Consider the following 24,161-nt stretch of genomic DNA (forward strand, 5'->3'; position numbering starts at 1 on the left):
CAAATAATATGGCTGACAAGGGGTTAATATCCAAAGTATATAAACAGCTCATACAACTCCCCTCCCAAAACTAATACAGGAGAGCTAGGACACTAGGATATAGAAAGTAAAAGAGCTAAGGATGAAATTAGTTCTTGTCATTTAGAGAAGAAGACCTCAGGTGGTAAAGTTACCAGGGTCATAGGAAAATATTCAGTTCTTCTGTGAGCAAGGAGTTGCTAGGATAGGGCCTAGTATGTTTCAATGGCAGGAGCATGAGCTAGAAATAGTAAGTGTATTAGACACTCCAGTACACCTTTGAGACTCATTCCATGAGAAGATGTCTTCAGATTCACTCTTCTGAGACCAGAAAAAGTTCACTACATTTTCCCTACTTGTTTTAGGTACCTCCAGGGAAGCATCTGAAACAACTACTGCTCCTAGAATTTCTGCCACAGGTAAGTCAAATAAAAATAAATGAGCTTTGTTTGGTGGCATCTCAGAAAACAAGACAGTTTGCTTGTAGTTAAACTCTAGCTTTTCTAGTCCCCTCTACTCGTATATTTGTTCTTCTCCCAGCTTCCACAGGAGTCAAGGAAACTTCTAGAGCTGGAATGCAACAGACAAACGCTAGCAATACCAACTCTTCAGGGATCAGTGTGCCTGTGATTATGTATAAGGAACAGAGTTTGGGGAAGAGGAATGGTGGGAAAGAAACAGGAGAGAGCGCGGGAAAATTATCTGAAATTCCCTTTGGGGACATGACTTTGAAGTTCAGCTAGGGATTTTTTTCCCCTCTAGGATCTTTTGAGTTAGGCTTTCCCTAGAACTCCTCTCCTGAAGACTTAGTTATGACCTTGAAGTCTCTGAGAATGAGATTATGAAATGTGGTATTCCTGAAATTTTTTTATATTTCCTTCAACAGGCTCCACCTCAGTGTCAAAAGAAATCACAGCAAGCCCCAAAGTATCCTCCCCAGGTAAACTGAAATGACTCAAATGCACTAGAATGAATTGTTTCTTCCACCTGTAGCATCCCTTAAATGTGAATGTGTGTGATCATTTGTGCCTGCACAAACAGAGGCTTGAGAGGGGACCTGATATTATAATAAATAGAATGACAGCACTATCCTTTTACTTCAGAAACCACTGCAGGAGCAACAGAAGATCAAGAAAATGAAAATAAAACAGGTCAGTATGGGGAAAGTATTAATTTCTTCGTTATGTTTCAACTAACATACTTTCACGTGTGTGTGTGTGTGTGTGTGTGAGAGAGAGAGAGAGAGATTATTATGGGAACAGAAACTATCATTACAGTGTATTTAATGCTACTCAAACAAGTGTGGAACAGCTATGTTTTTGGAAGTGCAGTGGGAGTGTTAACTTCTGCTTACTAGTTGGTAGTGTAATGTTGAGTGAAGGCATCAGAGAAGAGATGATTGAATTTAGTATTAGCTAGGGTAGAAGAGAATTCCTGCCAGATGTCACTGTAAACACAAAGATGTGGGAAGGCATGAGTGACTTTAGGAATCAACCAGGGATTGGTAATGTCTGTCGGTGGAGTTCAGGGAAGAAACTAGATTAGGAAGGTAAACAAAGGAATGTTTATGAAGGATCTTATTTCCAAACTTAAATGAGATTTTACCCTTACAATAAATGGGATCTCCTTAAGGATTTTGTTAAGGGAATGACATGATCTGGTAGGTCTTAAAGAAATTACTCTTGATAGCAATGTGGAGATTATGAGATTATTTTATTCCTCCTGTTATGCATTTCTTCAGTGAATTCTTAGAATTCTGGGTAAGGAAAGTTTCTGTTATATTTATGCCTAGAGATCATTTCTCTCTCCTGTTGGTGGTTTCTGCTATTCAGTCAAGCATTTATAATTGGGAATTACCTCAGTTTCCCTTAGTAAAGAGAAACACTTTATTCCCCAGATTTGCACATCTTTAATTAATTTCTTTTATGTTTTTCTGTACCTATTAATTGTTGGGTTCTTTTCACCCGAATATGAAGAAACTATAAGTTTCTTTCAAATATTCTGTTGCTCCTCATTTAGCTTTCTGCTTGGTAGATAGAATAAAAATATTGATGTGATTTTTAGTAATTTGGAGATAGAATTTGAAATTTATGAATGGACTGTAGGGTTGGCCAAACTTTGTGATATGTTAAGGCTTCAAAAAAAGAGTAGTTTAAAGTATTTGGTGAGGGTGGAGATAGAACAAGATTATAATATTGTAAAAAGACAAAAAGAGGATAAAAATTCTTAAAAGATTAAAACCAGGTAGCTAATACTACTTATGTTTCCTACATCTGAATTGTCCTTTTCCTTGTTTGATTGTATATTTTATAGTCCTATCAGTCATAATTGTTTTCTAAGAAATTTTGAAGAGAAGCTTACTTTGATTCTCATTTCCCCTTTTGATTCTCATATCTCCTTCCCATTAACATTTGAGATCTAAAGGAAATACTCTCTAATGGTAGAATGTCAAATGCCACGAGGAGCAGAAAGAGAAGATTGATGGGAATATGTCTGCTTGTAAGACTAGCAATGCAGTCATGTAGCCAATTATTTTCAGCAATTAGACAATTATATTTACTCCAAACCTATTCCAATAACTTCAAAGACTAATATGAGGTATCTTTCTCTGCATAGGATGTCCAGCACCTCTTCCACCACCACCAGGTAAGAATTCTCTACTCAAAAATCAATCTTTCTACATTAATGGTTCTTCTTGCAAATCAAAATTCAGAGGGCATGCCAATAAATGTCATTAACTATGCATATGTTATAGAATAGGAAAACTTGAAGTGGATGACTTTAGCTTTTATCTACCAAATAAATATTGAATGATAGTCTGTTTTGTCACACACAAACTAATAAAGTCAAACCAAACAAATGCATCTTGTCAATTAAAATAGTTTAGTTACTATATAAAGTGTTTCATGTACCTATATGATAGCTTGATCAAATATTGTCATTGATACTATTTTTACTTTTTTTTTTTCTTTTTAAGGCCACGCCTGTGACATATAGAGATTCCCAGACTAGGGGTTGAATTGAAGCTGTAGCCACTGGCCTACACCACAGCCACAGCTACGCCAGATCTGAGCAGAGTCTGTGACCTTCACCATGGCTCACTGCAACCTGGGATCCTTAAGCCCCTGAGCAAGGCCAGGGATCAAACCTGAGTCCTCATGGATGCTAGTCAGATTTGTTTCTGCTAAGCCACAATGGGAACTCCTGATAGTATTTTTAAACTAGATAATGCTAGCTTTTCTGAGAACTGAATTGCAGCAAGAAAAATTTGGGGTAGCCAACATTCAATAATTTGAGTTCCTCTAAAATTATTAAGCCAATATGATGTGCTTTGTAGAAAGTGGCAAAAGTTAACAAAAAAATCATTCTCTGATCTTAGGATATGGTGGGAGAAGAGAGGTTTTCAAAGAAACGTAGGCAATTTTCATATAAGGCTGAAGATAAATTTCACAGTGAAAAATATGACTGACGTTATATAGAGAGTGCATATTATATGTCACATATATTACATATATTGTGTCCTTTGGAAGGATTCTCATTTCATTAGAGAACTAGAGTTTGAGAACAGTAAGTAGATTAGTTCAGGGTTTGTAAATGAGAGAAGTGAGACAAGGTTGAGATAATTGGAAACATTTTATGGCAACCTCAGAAGCTAGAATGCTGAAATAAGATGTTTAGTTTACAAGACTATAAGGGGTATCAGAAGTTTTCCATCAAAACAATGATGGAATGAAAATTCAGCTTTAGAAAAACTATCCCACCTGTGGCGTAGAGAATTGACTGGATTGGAAAGAGGTCTGAATCAGAATAACCCCCGAAAAAGCCAAATTGTGCTATATCAAAGATAATAAGGTCCCATGGCAATACTGTTAACAAGTAAAACCAGGAAAGGAAGGGATTCAAGTGAGGATAAGAGTATACAATTTTGTAGTAGATTCAATGCCAAATGCTTGAAAGGAAAAAGAATCAAGAAGACTTTAAATTTTAAGCTTAAGTAATTGAAAGAATATTACAGTTCTTGGCAGGAGGTGACCAGTTTAGATAAAGAACTGGTTTTAGAGGCAAGATGTTACCACCTGTTTTGTGCATATTGAGTTTGAGGTTCCTAAAGATCTGCTGAGATGCTGTTTATTAGGCCGGGGGAGATTTAGGTCCATAGCCCCTACGGGATGTCTGGACTGGAAGTAGAAGTTTGTGAGTCCTCTACTTGATATTACCGAGGATACTGTAAAGGCGGAGGAAGGTACCAGGGGCAAGAATAGAGACAAAAGGGGAGGAAGGATGAAAGTCTGCTAATGAAGAGGAATTTCAGAGCATTCAGTCTGAAGGAAGATTGTTTTCAAGGTGTGTTACAAATCTTAGCTATTGCAGGGAACTTGAAAACCTTGAGAAAGAGCCCTTGGGCCTGGTAATTTTGTAGCCTTGGTGACTTGTAGGATTATGCAGGCAGAAGTTAGAAAGTAAAACAATAAGTAAAACAGTAGCCATAAGATTTATTGACTACTGTCAGGAGAGATCAAGAATTGTCCTTTCTAGGGATTGTAAAAATAGGAAATGCATATGTGCTTGCTGGGGACAGTTTGCTTAAATTAGGTGGATGCGTTTTCTCCACCTTATGGCACCTTATAATCCTTCATAATTCTATATCTCTAAAATCTTGGTGCCCAGTCAGTATTGGTCACCTGGTGGTTATGTGCAACTTACAGTTATATTTTTCCAAATTTAATTAACATTTGTCATATCATGTTAACAGTTTGTCATGGTCCCCTGGGAGAAGAGAAGTCTGTAAGTACACAGGTTGTCTCTAATTCAAATCTGCTGTCCTCATATTTGCATAGAAGTCTAAACTTGGTTTGTATTTTAGCCTGGGGATGTATGGACCGCCAATTGCCATAAATGCACCTGTACCGAGGCAAAGACTGTAGACTGTAAACCCAAGGAGTGTCCTTCTCCACCCACATGCAAAACTGGAGAGAGACTCATCAAGTTCAAAGCTAATGATACCTGCTGTGAAATCGGACACTGTGGTGTGTATTCCTCATATATTATTTGAACTGAATTGAATCGTAATTTACGTACTCACATATTCCAGAGAGATTTATTGAGCTACTAATATGGGTCAAGTACTTGATGGGTGTAATAAATAAAACAGAATCATTACTTGCCCTCTGAAAACTTACTCTCTTTGGAGTAGGGGAAACCCAGAAGTAGCAGTTATGAACATAAGCAGTGGATTAAAAGGAGATAATGGTGTTCTGGGAAGAAACATTATAATGTTTCCTTATTGGTTGATAAATACAAGCTCATATACAATTTGTTTTGTAAATAAAAATTATAATGTTTATCATAGGATAAAATGTGTATTTTTTTTCAGAAAAAAGAACATGTTTATTTAACAATACAGACTATGAGGTAAGGTCATTTCTACTTTAAAAGACTTTTATTAACATCATCCTGAATAGATTCAGGCTTTTTCAGCTCATATGAAAAAATTGGAGATAATGGCAGAGTGGAATCTGTTTTGCTTTTTTTTTCACATATTCATGTCAAAAGAAAGGTCAAATGTAACATCGACCATAACTGGTTTCAAAGAGGAAAATATACTTGATCATTAACCTAGCAGTGGAGTTTCTGAAGAGAATTTCCCAGGTGTCTCACCAGATGGAGAAGACATATTTTGTAACTTTCAAAGCAATGAACAGAGTTCAACTGTAATTATAGCTAGAAAGATCAGATGGCCAAACTGTCAGAGATCAAGTAAGAAAACCCTAAAGATTAGAACTCCATTATGGGACTATAACAACACAGTTTATTCAGGACTGGATTTGACAACTGATTTGGCATATTGGAAAGTAATTTAAGTTTAAGAAAAAGTATCAGAAAGCCATAAAAAAACCACATGACTCTCAAACTGATATTAATAAATTTGAACTGGTGATACTAAATACTTAAAAAATTAAATCTAAAATAAAATATGCGGTATGTTAGGAAGTACATGAAAGACTCTATAATTTAGTAATAATTTAATTTGATAACTCATTTATTACACTCATATTTCTCTCTGGGCTTCTTACATTTTAGTTTCCAAAGGTGATCTGACTTGAAAACCTATGACAGGTTTTAAACATAAAATATGATGTTTAAAGAACAAAGGAAAGTTTTACTTCTAATCATTTATATGCTAAATAGTTGAGATAATAAAATTTCAGTTTACCAGAAAGTTCACTTTGTGATTTGAGGCCCTGATATAAATAGAATTTCCCAAACTGAGGTTTGAATTTTGCACATAAATTAATTAAAAGTAATCTTGAGAATTTTAAAAGCAAAGATAGACCATGTCTTGTGGGACTTTCTCTAAAATCCTTGAAAAAACATAATAGTGCTACCATAGATGAATCTTAATTTGAAGATTGAAGATATTGACATATTCTGTGCTCTCAGTGAAACATTTTGATTTATTCATGGAAGTGGAAGACCTTAATCCACCTTTTCTTAAATATTAATCTAATGGCTCAAAGTGCCTCTGGAAATTCACTAAACATTTTGAATTTGAGAAAAACTTTTACCTGTTTTGTTGTCAACCTAAAAAGAAAATCAAGATGAATAAGCGCTTGTTCTCCTGCTCTCCACCTCCCAGGTTGGTTCTTCATTTGATGACCCCAACAACCCATGTGTTACCTACTCCTGCCAGAACACTGGTTTCACAGCCGTGGTCCAAAACTGCCCAAAGCAGACCTGGTGCGCAGAAGTAAGTCATCTTCTTAAGCAGTGACCAAGATTCACTTCTCATGTCGAATATAAACATAACTGGGAGTTCCCTGATGGTGCAGTGGGTTAAGGAGCTGGCATTGTGCTGCTTGGGTTGCTGCTGTGGCACTGGTTCCATCCCTGGCAGAGGTACTTTCCCATGCCTGGGCAGAACCAAAAAAAAAAAAAATGAACACAACCTGTCTTATTTTTCATTTGGACAATGGACATAGATCTCTTGTGGATTTCATTCCAGGTATGTCTTTTACTTTTTTTTTTTTTTTTTTAGGGCCATACCTGTGGCACATGGACGTTTCTAGGCTAGGGGTTGAATCATATCTGCAGCTGACGGCCTAAGCCACATCCATAGCAACTTGTCTTTGACCTATACCACAGCTCATAGCAATGCCAAATTCCTAGCCCACTGAGCAAGGCCAGGGACCAAACCCGCATCCTCATGGATACTAGTTGGGTTTGTTACTGCTGAGCCACAATGGAAACTTCTGTCATTCACTTTTTATTGTCAAATATATTTTTCATATCAAACATATTTGCAAGCTCTATAAAACTTAATCTAGCACTCTTATAAAAGTAGCTTACTTTAGAAAGCATTTTGCTATTTTTAAGCAAAACAGTTCAGGACTCATGAATTCAGGTCATTTCCTATAAAAAACACATTTTTAAATATAATCACATAAAAGTGTACTGTTCAGATCTTGTTTTTTGCCACAATTTGTATCCCCTCCAAATATAGTGAGCGTTTTATATTAATGATTGCTTAAGTTCAATGTATTAAGGAAGGCTTAAACTTAACTAATTTTTCTTTATGAAGATATAATTTTTCTTTTTGGCTGTACCAACAGCATGCAGAAGTTCGTGAGCCAGGGATTGAACCTGCCCCACACAGCAGGTTAACCCTTAACCCACTGCGCCGCAAGAGAGCTCCTGAACACATAACTGATAATGTAATTTGAAGTTTTATTTTAGAACTTCAATGTTGGATTTCAACATTTATTAAGTTTTTGCTTGGAAACATTGATAGGTGTGAGATTAAATGTATAAGGTAAAAATCCTGCCTGTGAGAAACTTATAGTGTCTAGTAGTAATGCCATTGTTAAAAGTGAGAGGAATATTTTCTATTTTTTGCATTTTATTTTAAATAATAATTTAGCTAAAATTGTTGTTTTTCCCTTTCTACCCACTGTTTAAAAAAAAAAAAAAACTAATATAAATAGTCTTATTTTTATTACTATGTGCTCCCATCTGTGCTTACTGGATCTGAGATCAGCATGTTTATCTGTTCCATTTCCCCCTTTGTGATGCTATTTCGGTGTTAACAAATGTTATATTATTTGTAGAAAATACAGAGGTTTTTCAGTCTTTTTCCTTTTCTCTTACCCCATAGGAAGACAGAGTCTATGATTCAAAACAATGTTGCTATACATGTAAGTAAAATTAAGTTCCATATGTGGAAGAAACAAACTGTTGGTGAAAACGTAGTGTTTCCTAAAACCAAATTCATAGAAAGTCTCCTGTTTTTAACACAACAGCTAATCTAACCCATAGGCATCAACTAACAATTAATATATCATGTTACTTACTCATTTTGTTTGCAGCATTCTTCGCGGTAAAGACCAATGAGGTTTACAAGGGAGAAAATTTAATTTTCATGGAAAAACGTAATTTGCTCTCCTCACACTGGCAGGTTACATTGTAAATTGGTGTATTAGATCATAAGGAGGATTAGCAATGAGAAGATAGATGTCAAAAACAACTATCCCCCTCTGTCTTTTCTTCCCTCCCACTCTTTTTTCCTTTCTCCTTCTGCCCACATCTTTTTCTTCTCCTTTTCTTTCCCCTTCTCCTGTGATAATAAAAATAACAATAAAATAAGTAACAATAGAAATAACAATAAGATAACATTTACCGAGTATTAACTGGGTACCTTGTCTTGGGTGCTTAAGATAGTTAGACCTTTCAAGAATATGGTGGTATATTTGTTGTTATTATTCGCTACATTATGGCTAAGAAAACTGACAACCATTGTGAATGTTAAATCTAATTTCAGACTCTGTTATCCATTTTGTTTCTAGGTAAGAGTAGTTGCAAACCTTCACCCGTGAATGTGACTGTTAGGTACAATGGTTGCACGATTAAAGTTGAGATGGCAAGATGTGTAGGGGAATGCAAAAAGACTGTCACGTGAGTTTTTCTTTGAATGTGTACTTTGTATTGATTTTGTAAACTTGTGGAGGAAATTAAGCTTTTAAAACTTTACACGGACAAATGTTTACATGCGAGCTAATGATCAGGACCTGATTAAAATAAAATATTAATGGAGTTCCCATCGTGGCTCAGTGGTTAACAAATCTGACTAGGAACCATGAGGTTGCAGGTTTGATCCCTGGCCTTTCTCAGTGGGTTAAAGATCCAGCGTTGCCCTGAGCTGTGGTGCAGGTTGCAGACGCGGCTCGGATCCCGCGTTGCTGTGGCCCTGGTGTAGGCTGGTGGCTACAGCTCCGATTAGACCCCTAGCCTGGGAACTTCCATATGCCTCGGGAGAGGCCCAAGAAATAGCAAAAAAGACCAAAAATAAAAAATAAAAATAAAATAAAATATTAATATCTTCACAATAAAATCAACATTTTAAATAGTGATTGCTCATTTGCAGTAGTTTTCTAAATAAGTCAAACATAATATGCTTATGGCCAATGTATTTATGGACAACGTTTTTATTTTCATACAGTGATTACGGAGTACCTAAGTAAATACTCTTGCATAAGTGTTTTTTTAAATGTCACTTTCATTTTAGATATGACATGTATTACACTTTCACACATAGATTGATATACGGAGAATAATAATTTGGTATTAATTTGTATGTTTAAAAAAAAAGTTTATATTTTGTACCATAATGCTCATGATCTAATTATGAGATTATTAATCCCCATTTTGGGGAGTTCCTGTCGGGGCTCAGCAGAAACGAATCTGACTCTCATCCATGAGGATGCAGGTTCGATCCCTGGCCTCGCTCAGTGGGTTAAAGGATCCAGCATTGCCATGAGCTGTGGTGTATGTCCAGACACGGCTCAGATTTGACACTGCTGTGGCTGTGGTGCAGGCCGGCAACTACAGCTCCAATTTGACCTCTAGCCTGGGAGCCACCATATGCCACTGGTGTGGGCCTAAAAAAAAAGACCAAAAAAAAAAAATTCCATTTTGGACATCTTCCTTTTTTTTTTTTCTTCTTGGTCTTTCACACCAGTTGTCACAGATCTGCATCAGAAGTTTATAGCAAAGAGGGAAATGCAAGGAAAAGGATAAACTGCTTGGAAGACTTGCTAAATCACTTAGACAATTAGAACATTGATAGCAATTTATTTCAGAAGACATTCTGAAAATTCTTATTACCGAAATGTCTTTTCTTTTAGGTATGATTATGACATCTTCCAGTTGAAAAATTCATGTCTTTGCTGCCAAGAAGAAGATTACGAGTTCAGAGATATTGTTCTTGACTGTCCTGATGGTAGTACATTACCTTACAGATACAGGCACATCACCGCGTGCTCCTGCTTAGATCCGTGCCAACAATCTATGACCTAATAATAACTAGATTACTTTTCCAGTTGTACCAGGCCAGGTATTTATTTTATAAGCGAACAAAAACAATCACTAGTGAGATTAACTAAACATTTGTTTCTCACTCAAAAAAATGTCATCATTAGGCATTTTGTTCTTCTGGTGACTGGATCTGAAAAATAAATACCACTTTGCAAGCAATGAGTGAACTTATGCATTTATTTGGTAGCAATGAGAATTCTAGAAGTCAAGGAGAAACTGGGTCATAAGATGGTTCTCTTGTGTACTCTACTCTTCATCTGGATGCGGCCGTTTTCCTGTTTTATTCCTTCACTTCACAGCTAAACTTATGAAAATATAAATTTTTATCACCCCTTTCATCCTATGACAACTCCTTCTGCTTAGGATACCTGTGGCCTTCTTATATATTTTTTTTCCTATGGGGACTGATATCATTTTTACTCTTCCATTCTTGAAACGTTTTTCTTGGTGCTTCTGTGACATCATTTTAAATTAGCGTGCCTGCATTCTGTGGACACCTTCACTTTTGCCAGGCTTTTAAAATCTTAGTTCTCCAAAGTCATGTCCTGTTCCTCTTTTCATTTTACTGAAACTCCTTGGACAATTTCAGCAGCACAGGTAGATAGGTTTATACACTGAGAATTTCCAATCTATATCTACAGCCCCAACTTCTTCTTTGAATTACAGACACATTAATACAACTCTGAATTTATATCTCTAACTGAACATTTTATAGATACCACAAAAATCAGCAAGACCAAAACTAAACTAAATGTCACTCCCCCAACTCCCTTCTCTAGTTCGTATTTTGTATACCATTGAGTAGTTAGCTCAAAGTTGAGGTTCAATGATATCATGACTCTTGTCTGCAGTATAGTCTACCACTTTGCTTCCTCAAGCATATATCCTTCTTCCTACACATATATTTCCAAATGTGCCTTGTGCAACATTGTTTACATATGTAAACCATGTACAATTATTAACACTCTTATCCCCTTCCCAACCCCAATTTATCATAATCCATTTATGCACTACTTACCTTTTTATATGACTGGGACTATTGGTAAATTTTACCACCATCACACACAGTATGTCCAACGGTGGGGGAAGAAAATTGGCATGTTACTATATTGGTAACTGCAAACAGAAGTTGAATAATCACTAAATACAGGTGGATATTACAGGTACTTTTTTTTTTTTTTTTTTTTTGTCTTTCTTAGGGCCTAACCCATGGCATATGGAGGTTCCCAGGCTAGGGGTCGAATCAGAGCTGTAGCGGCTGGCCTACACTACAGCCACAGGAACACAGATTCTGGCAGGTTGGTGCAGAGATCCACTTATCTTGCAGCACCCAAGAAAAGCCTTGTAAGTTCCCTTGCTAATTAAACCCTACCACCTTCTAATCTGCAGTGGTCTGCCTCTTTCTTCAGTCTTCCCTTGCCCTCTCTGTACAGGGGCCAGTTGATAAATCAACACTCATTTAGCAACTATAGGACAGGATGAGAAAGAAGATGTACTGACAACCACAGGCCATGACAATCATAACTAACACATAATGATTATTACCTGATTCGCTCATGAAAATCCCAGTAAGGAATCTCTAGTAAGCATCCACTCATAGGACTTGGATCTATTCTGATAACTCAAATGATTTCTCTCTACCATGTGTCTTCCTCCAATTTTGCTTCTTTTGAGTCATTGGTTATCTCTGTAAATTATCTGCTACTTCCCAGGAATCAGTGTAAATCCTGAATCTTCAAGTCAATCTTCTACCAAGCACAAAAGCCAGTGAGATACTGCTTTTCTAGTTGTTGTCCATGGCCATGCCTGAGATAGACTATAATGCCATATAAAATTTACTTTTCACTGATTCTGGGGTCATTGATAATCCAGCCAGCTTCAGTTTTTTCATCCCATGCCAACTGGTCATAAGCAAGTCCCCCCTGCCCCCCAAGTAAAAGGCATAAAGTCAGGCAAAGGTGGCAGCCAGATAGGTGGCATCACATTACAGGCACTAAGAAACTGGCCTGAATTTTGCCTATGAGAACTGAATGGACCATGGGACCCATCCTGTATATATGACTTCTGATTACTGCTGGGAATGTTCAACTTTGGGGCTATGTGGATAAGATAGCGCCCAGTCCAGGATGAGTTGCTTTGGTTCAGGGTTACCTTATTGTCAGATACCAGTAGAGAGCTAGTATTTATAGAAAATAGCGTAGCTGCTCCAGAAGGTGATGTTGTCTTGCTCCCAAGGCCTCTATTGCTATGATTATATTAGAACTTGTCATTGGCTCCACTAAGTTTTATTTTTCTTCTACAGATTCTTTTAGAGCCATTATATCAGCACAGTTTATAAGAGTTAAAATCAAGGCAGATTTTACTGAAAACTTTATAACACAACAGCTACGTTTTGGTCAAAATTCCTCTAGAGTTAGAAGTTCTTAGGTCATCTGGTGAAAGGACTTAAGAAAGATATCCATATAGGTTTCATGATATTTCCAAAATCCAATCTGTCTATTTCCTAGTTAGGGGAACAAAGTACAACAGAATGTTCTTACTTTGGGAGTGATGTCCCACTATCTCAGTATTATTAGGAATTAAACTGATTATATGAAACTTAAAATAACAGGGACTCAAAAAAAGATAGAATTTTTTTCTTTCATGCACAAGACTGAGTAGGTGATCCAGAACAAGTATGGCTGCCCCTGGTATCTTCTATGTTGTTGCTCTGACAGTCTCAACATGAATCTTTCATCTTCTGTCTGTAGTCCATGTTGGTTCCCTCTTATTCATTCAAATCAGCAAGAAAGGGGAATGAGATAAGGGGAATATATGCCCCTTTCTTTTAAGAACGAGCTCCAGAAGTTGTACATATACTTCTACTAACATCCTGTCGGCCAGAATTACCGAGCCACAGCTGCCTATGGGACCACAACTAGTGATTCCAAAATGAAGGTCTGTGGATGGCCTATAGCATAGTCATTGGAGATCTGTGCAAAAATAGAGATTTATGAACTTTGTCCTAGAGACTCCAGTTCAGTAGACTAAAAAGCAGATAATGAATTGGAGTCAATATCAATATTGATTAAAAAAAAACAATATAGGGAGTTCCCATCGTGGCGCAGTGGTTAACGAACCCGACTAGGAACCATGAGGTTGCGGGTTCGGTCCCTGCCCTTGCTCAGTGGGTTAACGATCTGGCGTTGCCCTGAGCTGTGGTGTAGGTTGCAGACGCGGCTCGGATCCCACATTGCTGTGGCTCTGGCGTAGGCTGGTGGCTACAGCTCTGATTCGACCCCTAGCCTGGGAACCTCCATATGCCATGAGAGCGGCCCAAGAAAATGGCAAAAAGACAAAAAAAAAAAATATATATATATATATATGTATATATATATATATAGATTCCAAACCAATATTTAGAAACAAATTTCTGGGGCCCATATTGTTTCACTTAGTAGCAGAAATATCTAGAAGTGCAGCTGCCATTTCAGTCATCATCAATTAAGCTTACCATGATGTACTGCCCAGATTCTCTTTCAAGAATAAAGGTTTCTCTGGGAGTTCCCATCGTGGCTCAGTGGTTAACGAATCCGGCTAGGAACCATGAGGTCACCAGTTCAATCCCTGGCCTCGGTCAGTGGGTTTAGGATCTGGTGTCGCCATGAGCTGTGGTGTAGGTCACAGACACAGCTCAGATCCTGTGTTGCTGTGGCTGTAGCGTAGGACGGCGGCTACAGCTCCAATTGGACCTCTAGCCTGGGAACCGCCATATGCCACGGGAGTATCTCTAGAAAAGGCAAAAAGACAAATAAATAAATAAATAAAGTTTTCCCTAGCTTTTGAAACTGCTGCCAGAAGATTGCCTTCAGCTGTCTGCCTTCTTCAGGGATTGCCTCAGCTAAAAAAAGCCATTTTCCTCATGTTATGTCCCCTTTCTGGAGAAAAGAGGAGCATTGAATGGCCAGTGAAGACCAGTAGAAAGATTTGGCCTTCTTACCCCAACTTGCATCTCAAGAATGTCCTGGGAATTCCTTGGTGGCCTAGTAGTTAAGAATTTGGCATCGTCACTGGTGTGGCTCAGGTTCCATCACGGGCCTGAGAACTTCTGCATGCTGTGAGCATTGCCAAAAGAAAAAAAAATTGTCCTGTATGGTTGACTGGGCCTTCATAGAAGACGCATAATTCTTTGACTTCTCCCTCTACCCAAAATGCTTTCTTTCTCTTCCACGAATTTGGACTTCAAGGGCATTTCCTAATAAACATGCTTTGTGTGTTAATATCCATCTCAGAGTCTGCTCCTAAGGAATCCAACATGCATTACTCATTGAAAGTTAGCATCATTGTCTAGGACCCATTAATTGTTTGTAACACTCAAGCTTGAGAAGTGAATGGGGGAAGAATATGGAAATAAGCCTACCTATGTCTCCCATTTTTGATAGTGACTTTGAAATGAGCTAAACATACGAATTGTCCACTACTCCCTCTATCTCTCATTTTCTCCTCCTTCATCCCTCCCTTTATATAATAAAAAAGTTTCCTATAAGCCAACAAGAGCTTTTTTTTTTTTTTTTTTTCCCTGCTTTTTAAGGCTGTGGCATATGGAAGTTCCCAGGCTAGGGGTCAAATTGGAGCTGTGCTATTTGGATCTGAGCCACGTCTGTGACCTACACCATAGCTCATGGCAATGCAAGATCCTTAACCCACTGAGCGAGGCCAGAGATCAAACCTGTGTCCTCATGGATACTAGTTGGGTTCGTTACCACTGAGCCACAGTGTGAACTCCCCCAATAAGACCATTTTAATGGATTTAAAAGACAAATGGTTGTATCATAAAATTAATGAGAGGGAAGAAATTTGATTATTGGTACTTAAAATCTAGAATTATATTTTTTGTCAAAATACCTTTAAAATTCAATATTCCTGATTGCTCTAATATTTCTCTCCCATCTGTAATTCATTCCACATATATTGTTCACTCTCTTCTCCTTGTATGCCTTTGTATACTTCATATCCCTACATATACTTTAGGAAAATAATGTCATTTTATTGAGAGATGATTGACATTTTAAAACCTGTACATGGAATTGACCAAGTTAGGAGGAAAGGCTCCTAACTTCCTTCCTCCCCTGGATGAAACAAATTCACAGTTACACAAGGAGAAATTCCTTTTGAAAGAAATTCAAAAATGAGCTGAGTGATTCCTACACATTGGGTAAACAAGAAAACATTCACAGTTAAATGAATAGGAAAGGCTGAGATACACTCTTGGCATAAACCCCACACTAGCACAGAGTCATCAATCAGGATGGAGCCACCAACTCCCAGGTTCTCCTTGAGGAGCAGAAGTTTTGGATCATACATATAGAGCCCCAATTTTAAGACTCTGAGGATTTCCCCTTGTGGTGCAGCAGAAATGAATTTGACTAGTATCCATAAGGATGTGGGTTCGATCCCTGGCCTCGCTCAGTGGCTTGGGAATCCAGCATTGCCATGAGCTGTGGTGTATGTTAGCAGCTGTAGCTTCAATCAATTCAACCCCTAGCCTGGGAACCTCCATATGCCACAGGTGTGGCCCTAAAAAAGCAAAGAAAAAAAAAAGTCTCTGAAACTGAGGGCTGCTCCCCCAAAGCACTGAGCCCTGAAAGCCAGTGGGGTGTGTATCCATGAGACCCACAGGACAATAGTAAATGGAAATGCATTTAATGGGCACACTAGCAATCATCACTTTCCCCCAGATCCCAATGCAGAGGAAGCAGCCCATTTCCTAGGCTTTTCCTGAAAGACGTCTAACTGCATACTGTATAAGCTGCTCTCTGAGAGCCTGGCTTCTAACTGTGACATGCATCTAGGGTCCAGTCGTGATCTCCCTGGAGGCACTTCCTTGCCTTATCTAATGTGCAAAACCCAGGATAAATATCAAGGAAAATACCTCTTACCTGCCCCAACAATGAGTCCAAGTTGCTGATATCTCTCTGGAAGGAGCTAGTACACACATCTGGCACCAGAGCATCCGCAACTGCCACTCGAGAGGAAGGTTCCTAGATCACCTGGCTCTGAAAGCAAATGGGCTTGTATTCATGGGTCCCATGGACAAATAAGCAGTTTTTAAATAGGTATAGGGTAACCTCACCCCTTCCCCCACTATATACCTGAACTTAGCATGGAAGGAGCCGGCAAAAATCACCCATCTCCCAGTTTCTCCCTGGAAAGGGCTTAACTACTTACTTGTCCAGTTGCTACCAGAGAGGGTACAGTTTCTATTCAGCCTGCATCTATGTGCTGACTTCACTTCTACCTGTTGGAACATGGATGGGTCTTGGCACACTCTCAACCACTGGGAGACATTAAGATCAAAGAAGTCAGCCTAGACAGGAGTTTGGACTGGCTGACTGGCAAGGTTCATCTCCTAACAAAATAGTCTGTCAAAGCTGGGCAAGATGGCTGTCTTATCTAATGTGAAAAACCCAGAATAAATATCAAGAAGCAGAAAAATATTCCAAATGAAAGAATAAGAAAAATCTTCAGAAACAGATCTTAATGAAATGGGGATATACAGTTTAACTGATAAATAACTCTAAATAATGGTCATAAGGATGTTCATCAAGGTCAGAAGAAAAATAAATGAACAAAGTGAAAAGAGAAAATTCAACAGAGATAGAAAATATGAAAAAGTATCAAACAGAAATCACAGAGCTGAAGAATACAATAACTGAACTGAAAAATTTAATAGAAAGCTTCCACAGTACATTAGGTCAGGTGAAGGAAAAGACTAGCAAACTCAAAGGCGGGGCCGTGGAATTCATACAAAGAGAGAAGCAAAAAGTAAAAAGAATGAAAAAGAATGAAGATCACCTAAGGAACCTATGGGATAACAGCAAGAAGACAAATATAGACATATTAGATATCCTAGAAGAAGAAGGAGAAAGAAAGGGGCGGACAGTTTATTCAAAGTAACAGTGGCTGAAAATTATGCTAAACATGGGAAAAGAAACAGACATTCCGATCAAGGAGGCTCAGAGATTTCCAAGGAACACAAACCAAAGAGACACCACTCAGACACTCTAATTAAATTGTTAAAAGCTAAAGACAAAGAGACAATCTTAAAAGGAGCAAAAGAAAAGCAACTTGTTATGTATAAGGGCACTCTTATAGGAATATGAACAGATTTTTTTAGAGGAACCATTGCAAGCCAATCACACCCTAATAAAGCTGAAAAAAGATACATATAGTTAATGCATACAACTTGATGAATTCGGGGGAAATTCATCAAGGCAATAAATATATCCATCACCTCCCAGCATTTCTCCTGCTTTCTTTTTTTTTTTTTTTTTTATTTTCCCACTGTACAGCAAGGGGGTCAGGTTATCTTACATGTATACATTGCAATTACAGTTTTTCCCCCACTCTTTCTTCTGTTGCAACATGAGTATCTAAGCATAGTTCTCAATGCTATTCAGCAGGATCTCCTTGTAAATCTATTCTAAGTTGTGTCTGATAAGCCCAAGCTCCTGATCCCTCCCACTCCCTCCCCCTCCCATCAGGCAGCCACAAGTCTCTTCTCCAAGTCCATGATTTTCTTTTCTGAGGAGATGTTCATTTGTGCTGGATATTAGATTCCAGTTATAAGTGATATCATATGGTATTTGTCTTTGTCTTTCTGGCTCATTTCACTCAGGATGAGATTCTCTAGTTCCATCCATGTTGCTGCAAATGGCATTATGTCATCTTTTTTTTATGGCTGAGTAGTATTCCATTGTGTATATATACCACTTCTTCCGAATCCAATCATCTGTCGATGGACATTTGGGTTGTTTCCACGTCCTGGCTATTGTGAATAGTGCTGCAATGAACATGCAGGTGCATGTGTCTCTTTTAAGTAGAGCTTTGTCCGGATAGATGCCCAAGAGTGGGATTGCAGGGTCATATGGAAGTTCTATGTATAGTTTTCTAAGGTGTCTCCAAACTGTTCTCCATAGTGGCTGTACCAGTTTACATTCCCACCAGCAGTGCAGGAGAGTTCCCTTTTCTCCACAGCCCCTCCAGCACTTGTTATTTGTGGATTTATTAATGATGGCCATTCTGACTGGTGTGAGGTGGTATCTCATGGTAGTTTTGATTTGCATTTCTCTTCTAATCAGCGATGTTGAGCATTTTTCCATGTGTTTGTTGGCCATCTGTATATCTTCTTTGGAGAAATGTCTATTCAGGTCTTTTGCCCATTTTTCCATTGATTGATTGGTTTTTTTCCTGTTGAGTTGTGTAAGTTGTTTCTATATTCTAGAGATTAAGCCCTTGTCAGTTGCATCATTTGAAACTATTTTCTCCCATTCTGTAAGTTGTCTTTTTGTTTTCTTTTGGGTTTCCTTTGCTGTGCAAAAGCTTTTCAGTTTGATGAGGTCCCATGGGTTTATTTTTGCTCTCATTTCTATTGCTTTGGGAGACTGACCTGAGAAAATATTCATGATGTTGATGTCAGGGAGTGTTTTGCCTATGTTTTCTTCTAGGAGTTTGATGGTGTCCTGTCGTATATTTAAGTCTTTCAGCCATTTGGAGTGTATTTTTGTGCATGGTGTGAGGGTGTGTTCTAGTTTCATTGCTTTGCATGCAGCTGTCCAGGTTTCCCAGCAATGCTTGCTGAATAGACTTTCCTTTTCCCATTTGATGTTCTTGCCTCCCTTGTCAAAGATTAATTGACCATAGGTGTCTGGGTTTATTTCCGGATTCTCTATTCTGTTCCATTGGTCTGTCTGTCTGTTTTGGTACCAGTACCACACTGTTTTGATGACTGTGGCTTTGTAGTAGTTCTTGAAGTCTGGGAGAGTTATGCCTCCTGCTTGGTTTTTGTTTCTCAGGATTGCTTTGGCGATTCTGGGTCTTTTGTGGTTCCATATAAATGTTTGGATTGTTTGTTCTAGTTCTGTGAAAAATGTCATGGGTAATTTGATAGGGATTGCATTGAATCTGTAGATTGCTTTGGGTAGTATGGCCATTTTCACAATATTGATTTTCCCAATCCAGGAACATGGAATATCTTTCCATTTCTTTACATCTTCTTTGATTTCTTTGATTAAGGTTTTATAGTTCTCGGCATATAGGTCCTTTACCTCTTTGGTCAGGTGTATTCCGAGGTATTTGATTTTGTGAGGTACAATTTTAAAAGGTATCGTATTTTTGTATTCCTTTTCTAATGTTTCATTGCTGGTATACAGAAATGCAACTGACTTCTGAATGTTAATCTTATATCCTGCCACTTTGCTGAATTTATTAATCAGTTCAAGGAGTTTTGGGGTTGAGTCCTTAGGGTTTTCTAGGTATAGTATCATGTCATCTGCATACAGTGACAGTTTTATCTCTTCTCCTCCTACATGGATGCCTTTGATTTCTTTTGTCTAATTGCTGTGGCTAGGACTTCCAAAACCATGTTGAAGAGCAGTGGTGAGAGTGGGCATCCCTGTCTTGTTCCAGATTTGAGTGAGAAGGCTTTCAGTTTTTCCCCATTGAGTATTATATTTGCTGTGGGTTTATCATAAATGGCTTTGATTATATTCAGGAATGTTCCCTCTATACCCACTTTGGCGAGGGTCTTGATCATGAATGGATGTTGAACTTTGTCAAATGCTTTTTCTGCGTCTATTGAGATGATCATATGATTTTTGACTTTTTTTTTTGTTAATGTGGTGTATGATGCTGATTGATTTGCGTATGTTGAACCATCCTTGTGAACCTGGGATGAACCCAACCTGGTCATGGTGTATAATTTTTTTGGTATGTTGTTGGATTCGGTTGGCTAAGATTTTGTTGAGAATTTTTGCATCTATATTCATCAATGATATTGGGCGATAGTTTTCTTTTTTGGTGGTATCTCTGTCTGGTTTTGGAATGAGGGTGATGGTGGCCTCATAGAATGTCTTTGGGAGTATTCCTTCTTCTTCAACCTTTTGAAAGAGTTTAAGGAGGATGGGCACCAATTCCTCTTTATATGTTTGATAAAATTCACCTGTGAAGCCATCTGGTCCTGGACTTTTATTTGTAGGGAGTGATTTTATGACCTCTTCAATTTCATTTCTAGTGATCGGTCTGTTCAGTTGGTCTGTTTCTGCTTGATTCAGTTTTGGCAGGCTGTAAGATTCTAGAAAATTGTCCATTTCTTCCAGATTGTCAAACTTGTTGCCATACAGTTGTTTATAGTATTCTCTTATGGTTTTTTGTATTTCTGCTGTATCCGTTGTGATTTCTCCTTTTTCATTTATAATTTTGGTGATTTGGGTTCTTTCTCTCCTCTTTTTAGTGAGTCTGGCCAGGGGTTTGTCAATTTTGTTCACCTTTTCAAAGAACCAGCTCTTGGTTTTATTAATTTTCTCTATTGTTTTTTGAGTCTCTATTTTATTGATTTCTTCTTTGATCTTTATAATTTCCTTCCTTCTGCTGACTTTAGGACTTTTTTGTTCTTCTTTTTCTAATTCGTTTAGGTGGAGGGTTAAGTTGTCAATTTGGGATCTTTCTTCTTTTTTGAGAAAGGCCTGTATTGCTATAAATTTCCCTCTGAGCACTGCTTTCGCAGCATCCCATAGATTTTGAGAGGTTGTGTCTTCATTATCATTTGTTTCAAGGTAATTTTTAATTTCCTTCTTGATTTCCTCATTGACCCATTGGTTTTTTAGTAGCATGTTGTTGAGTCTCCATGTAGTAGGTTTTTTCTCATTTCTTTTCCCATGGTTGATTTCTAATTTCATGGCATTGTGGTCAGAGAAGATAATTTCTACGCTCCTAAATTTATTGAGATTCGCTTTGTGTCCCAATATGTGGTCGATTCTTGAGAATGTTCCATGAGCATTTGAGAAGAATGTGTATTCTGCTTTTTTTGGATGTAGTGTCCTGAAGATATCAATTAAGTCTAACTTTTCTATTGTTTCCTTTAGGATCTTTGTTGCTTTATTGGTTTTCTGTCTAGAGGATCTGTCCATTGATGTGAGGGGGGTATTTAGGTCTCCTACTATGATTGTATTCTCATCAATATCTCCCTTTATGTCTGTTAATATTTGTTGTATGTATCTGGGTGCTCCTATATTTGGGGCATATATGTTGATGATAGTAACATCCTCTCCTTGGATGGATCCCTTAATCATTAAATAGTGTCCTTCTTTGTCTTTCTTTATGTCTTTTGTTTTAAAGTCTATTTTGTCTGATATGAGCGTTGCGACTCCTGCTTTTCTGTCATGTCTATTGGCGTGAAATATTTTTCCCCACCCTTTCACTTTCAATCTATATGTATCTTTTGTCCTAAGGTGAGTTTCTTGTAGGCAGCATATTGTAGGTTTTTGCCTTTTTATCCACTCAGCCACTCTGTGTCTTTTGATTGGGGCATTCAGTCCATTGACATTTAAGGTGATAATTGATAGATGATTATTTATTGCCATTTGAACCTCGTGTTCCAGTTGATTCTATGGTTCTCCATTCTTCCTTTCTTTTTTTTTTTTTTTTTTTTTTTGGTTGGATGGTCTCCTGTTATTATCTGCTTGAGTGTATTTTTTTTTTTCATTTTTTGCAAATGCAATATTTGGTTTTGGCTTGTGGTTGCCCTGTTTTTTAAGTATGCTAACCCCTTCCCATAATTGTGTGTTTTAGCCTGATGGTCCTGTAAGTTCAAACACTTCATTACTATATTAAAATTAAGAAGAGAGAAATACATACAAACAAAAAGGGTTATTTACCTCCTAATATCCCTTGCCCACATTTTATGGTTTTGATGACTCTTTTATTTTTTTCTTTTTAATTTTATTTTGTTTGAAGCATGTTCATGATTAAATCTGTATGCTGGCTTATTTGAGTGACTGCTCTCTGATTGCGGTTTCCTCAGTCCTAGTTCTTCCTCTTCTTCTTCTTCTTTTTTTTTCTTTTCTTTTTTCTTCCCTTTCCTTCCTTTCTTTTTGGTTTAGAGAAGCCCTTTCAATATTTCCTTTAACCTGGGTTTTGTGTTGCTGTATTCTTTAAGTTTTTGTTTGTTGGGAAAAATGTTTATTTCCCCTTCTATTTTAAATGATATTCTTGCTGGATAGAGTATTCTAGGTTGCATATTTTTTCCTTTGAGCACTTTAAATATCTCTTGCCATTCCCCCCTGGCCTGTAGTGTTTCTGTAGAGAAATCAGCTGATAACCTTATGGGAGTTCCCTTGTAGGTAACATTCTGTTTTTCTCTTGCTGCCTTTAGGATCCTCTCTTTATCACTAACTTTTGCCATTTTTATTATGATGTGTCTTGGTGTGGGTCTGTTTGGGTTCAGTTTGTTTGGGGCCCTCTGTACTTCTTGTATCTTGAATCCAGTATCCTTTAGACTTGGGAAGTTTCCAGCGATAATTTCTTCAAATATATTTTCCATTCCCTTATCTTTTTCTACTCCTTCTGGAATTCCTATTATGCGTACATTGGCCCGCTTTATATTATCCCCTAGGTCTCTTATATTGCTTTCCAGTTTTTTGATTTGGTTTTCTGTCTGTTGACCAGATTGAGTGATTTCCATTGTTCTATCTTCCATATCACTGATTCGTTCTTCTGCATTATTCATTCTGGTTTTTACTGCCCCTAGTTCAGTTTGCATCTCTGCAAATGAATGGTCTAGTTTTTCTTGGCTCCTCCTTATATTTTCTAGTTCCTTTCTGAGGGTATCTGCATTACTGTTCATATCTTCTCTTAATTCCTTCAGTATTTTCAGTATTTCTCTTTTGAACTCCAGGTCTGTCTGACTGCAGAGATCTGTTTCATTGTTGACTGTTTTAGGTGAGTTCTCCTGTTGGTTTGACTGGGGGTGGTTTCTCAGCTTCTTTCATCTTGCTTGTTGTTTTCTTTCTCCTGAGGGAGTTGTACTCTCCGTTATCGGGCAGTGTTTGCCTTGTCACTGCCGTGGAATATTTCCTGAGGGCTGGTGTTGTTGGTCAATCTTTTTTGAGGCAGTGTTGCTTTTCTGGAGTGTTGATGGGGCTAGCAGTGTTTCTTTGAAGCAAAGGAGGACTTCCTGAGGGCAGACAGGACTGGGAGGTCCACACCACGATGGTAGAAGATTTCACTTGGTCATGCAGAGCTTGCTCTGGTGTTTTTAGGCTGTGGGGTTCTTGCAGGGGGTTGGCAGTGTTGGGCAGCTGCTCTTCAGGGGTGCATCACCCCCTGGGGGCTGGAGCAGGTCTCTGGGTCACTGAGAACCTAAGAGGCTCTTCCCTAGGGCAGCCCAACTCAGAAGGACAGCCTGAGAATGTAGGCAGATCTTTTCACAGTCTGGCCGAGCTTGTTGCAGCTTTTCTGGGCTGCAGGGGCTCTTCCAGGGGGCTGGTGGTGCTGAGCAGTTATTTCATGGGAGTGGTGCACCGCCTGGGGGCTTGGGCGGGTAGCAGGGCCGTTGGAGACCCAAGAGGCTCCTCCCCAGGGCAGCCCAACTCAGAAAAACCGTCTGAGATCTTTTCCCGACTCGGCCAGGCTTGTTGCAGCTTTTCTGGGCTGCAGGGGGTCCTGCCTGGAGCTGGCAGTCCTATGCAGCTGGTCCACTAGGTCTCAGCATTCCCTGGGGGCTTGGGCGGGTAGCAGAGCCCTTGGAGACTCAAGAGGCTCTTCCCCAGGGCAGCCCGATTCAGAAAGACTGTCTGAGATCTTTTCCCGATTCGGCCAGGCTTGTTGCAGCTTTTCTGGGCTGCAGGGAGTCCTGCCTGGAGCTGGCAGTCCTATGCAGCTCGTCCACTAGAGCATCCCCTGGGGGCTTGGGCAGGTAGCAGGGCCGTTGGAAACCTAAGAGGCTCCTCCCCGGGGCA

The 24,161-nt window shown here is 38.5% G+C and overlaps 1 protein-coding gene across 2 annotated transcripts in view; it reads left to right on the top strand.

Annotated features, from left to right (window-relative positions):
* MUC19 (mucin 19, oligomeric) overlaps positions 1 to 23,805 on the top strand; it is a 166,716-nt gene extending 142,911 nt beyond the window's left edge. Inside the window, 12 exon segments of one of the 2 annotated variants that reach the window (NM_001113286.1) lie at positions 384 to 437; positions 905 to 958; positions 1,122 to 1,169; positions 2,635 to 2,664; positions 4,772 to 4,803; positions 4,883 to 5,045; positions 5,393 to 5,430; positions 6,656 to 6,766; positions 8,171 to 8,210; positions 8,859 to 8,967; positions 10,197 to 10,548; positions 23,798 to 23,805. In NM_001113286.1, the coding sequence (NP_001106757.1) occupies positions 384 to 437; positions 905 to 958; positions 1,122 to 1,169; positions 2,635 to 2,664; positions 4,772 to 4,803; positions 4,883 to 5,045; positions 5,393 to 5,430; positions 6,656 to 6,766; positions 8,171 to 8,210; positions 8,859 to 8,967; positions 10,197 to 10,368 (851 nt within the window). In that variant the 3' untranslated portion in view covers positions 10,369 to 10,548; positions 23,798 to 23,805. 2 annotated transcript variants of the gene reach the window in all.
* The last annotated feature ends 356 nt before the right edge of the window (positions 23,806 to 24,161 follow it).

Source organism: Sus scrofa, chromosome 5, assembly GCF_054392235.1.
Source record: "Sus scrofa isolate SSC_HxYL_T2T_F1_AM1 chromosome 5, Sscrofa_HxYL_maternal_Yorkshire_Landrace_v2.0, whole genome shotgun sequence".
In the NCBI taxonomy this organism is placed as follows: domain Eukaryota; kingdom Metazoa; phylum Chordata; class Mammalia; order Artiodactyla; family Suidae; genus Sus; species Sus scrofa.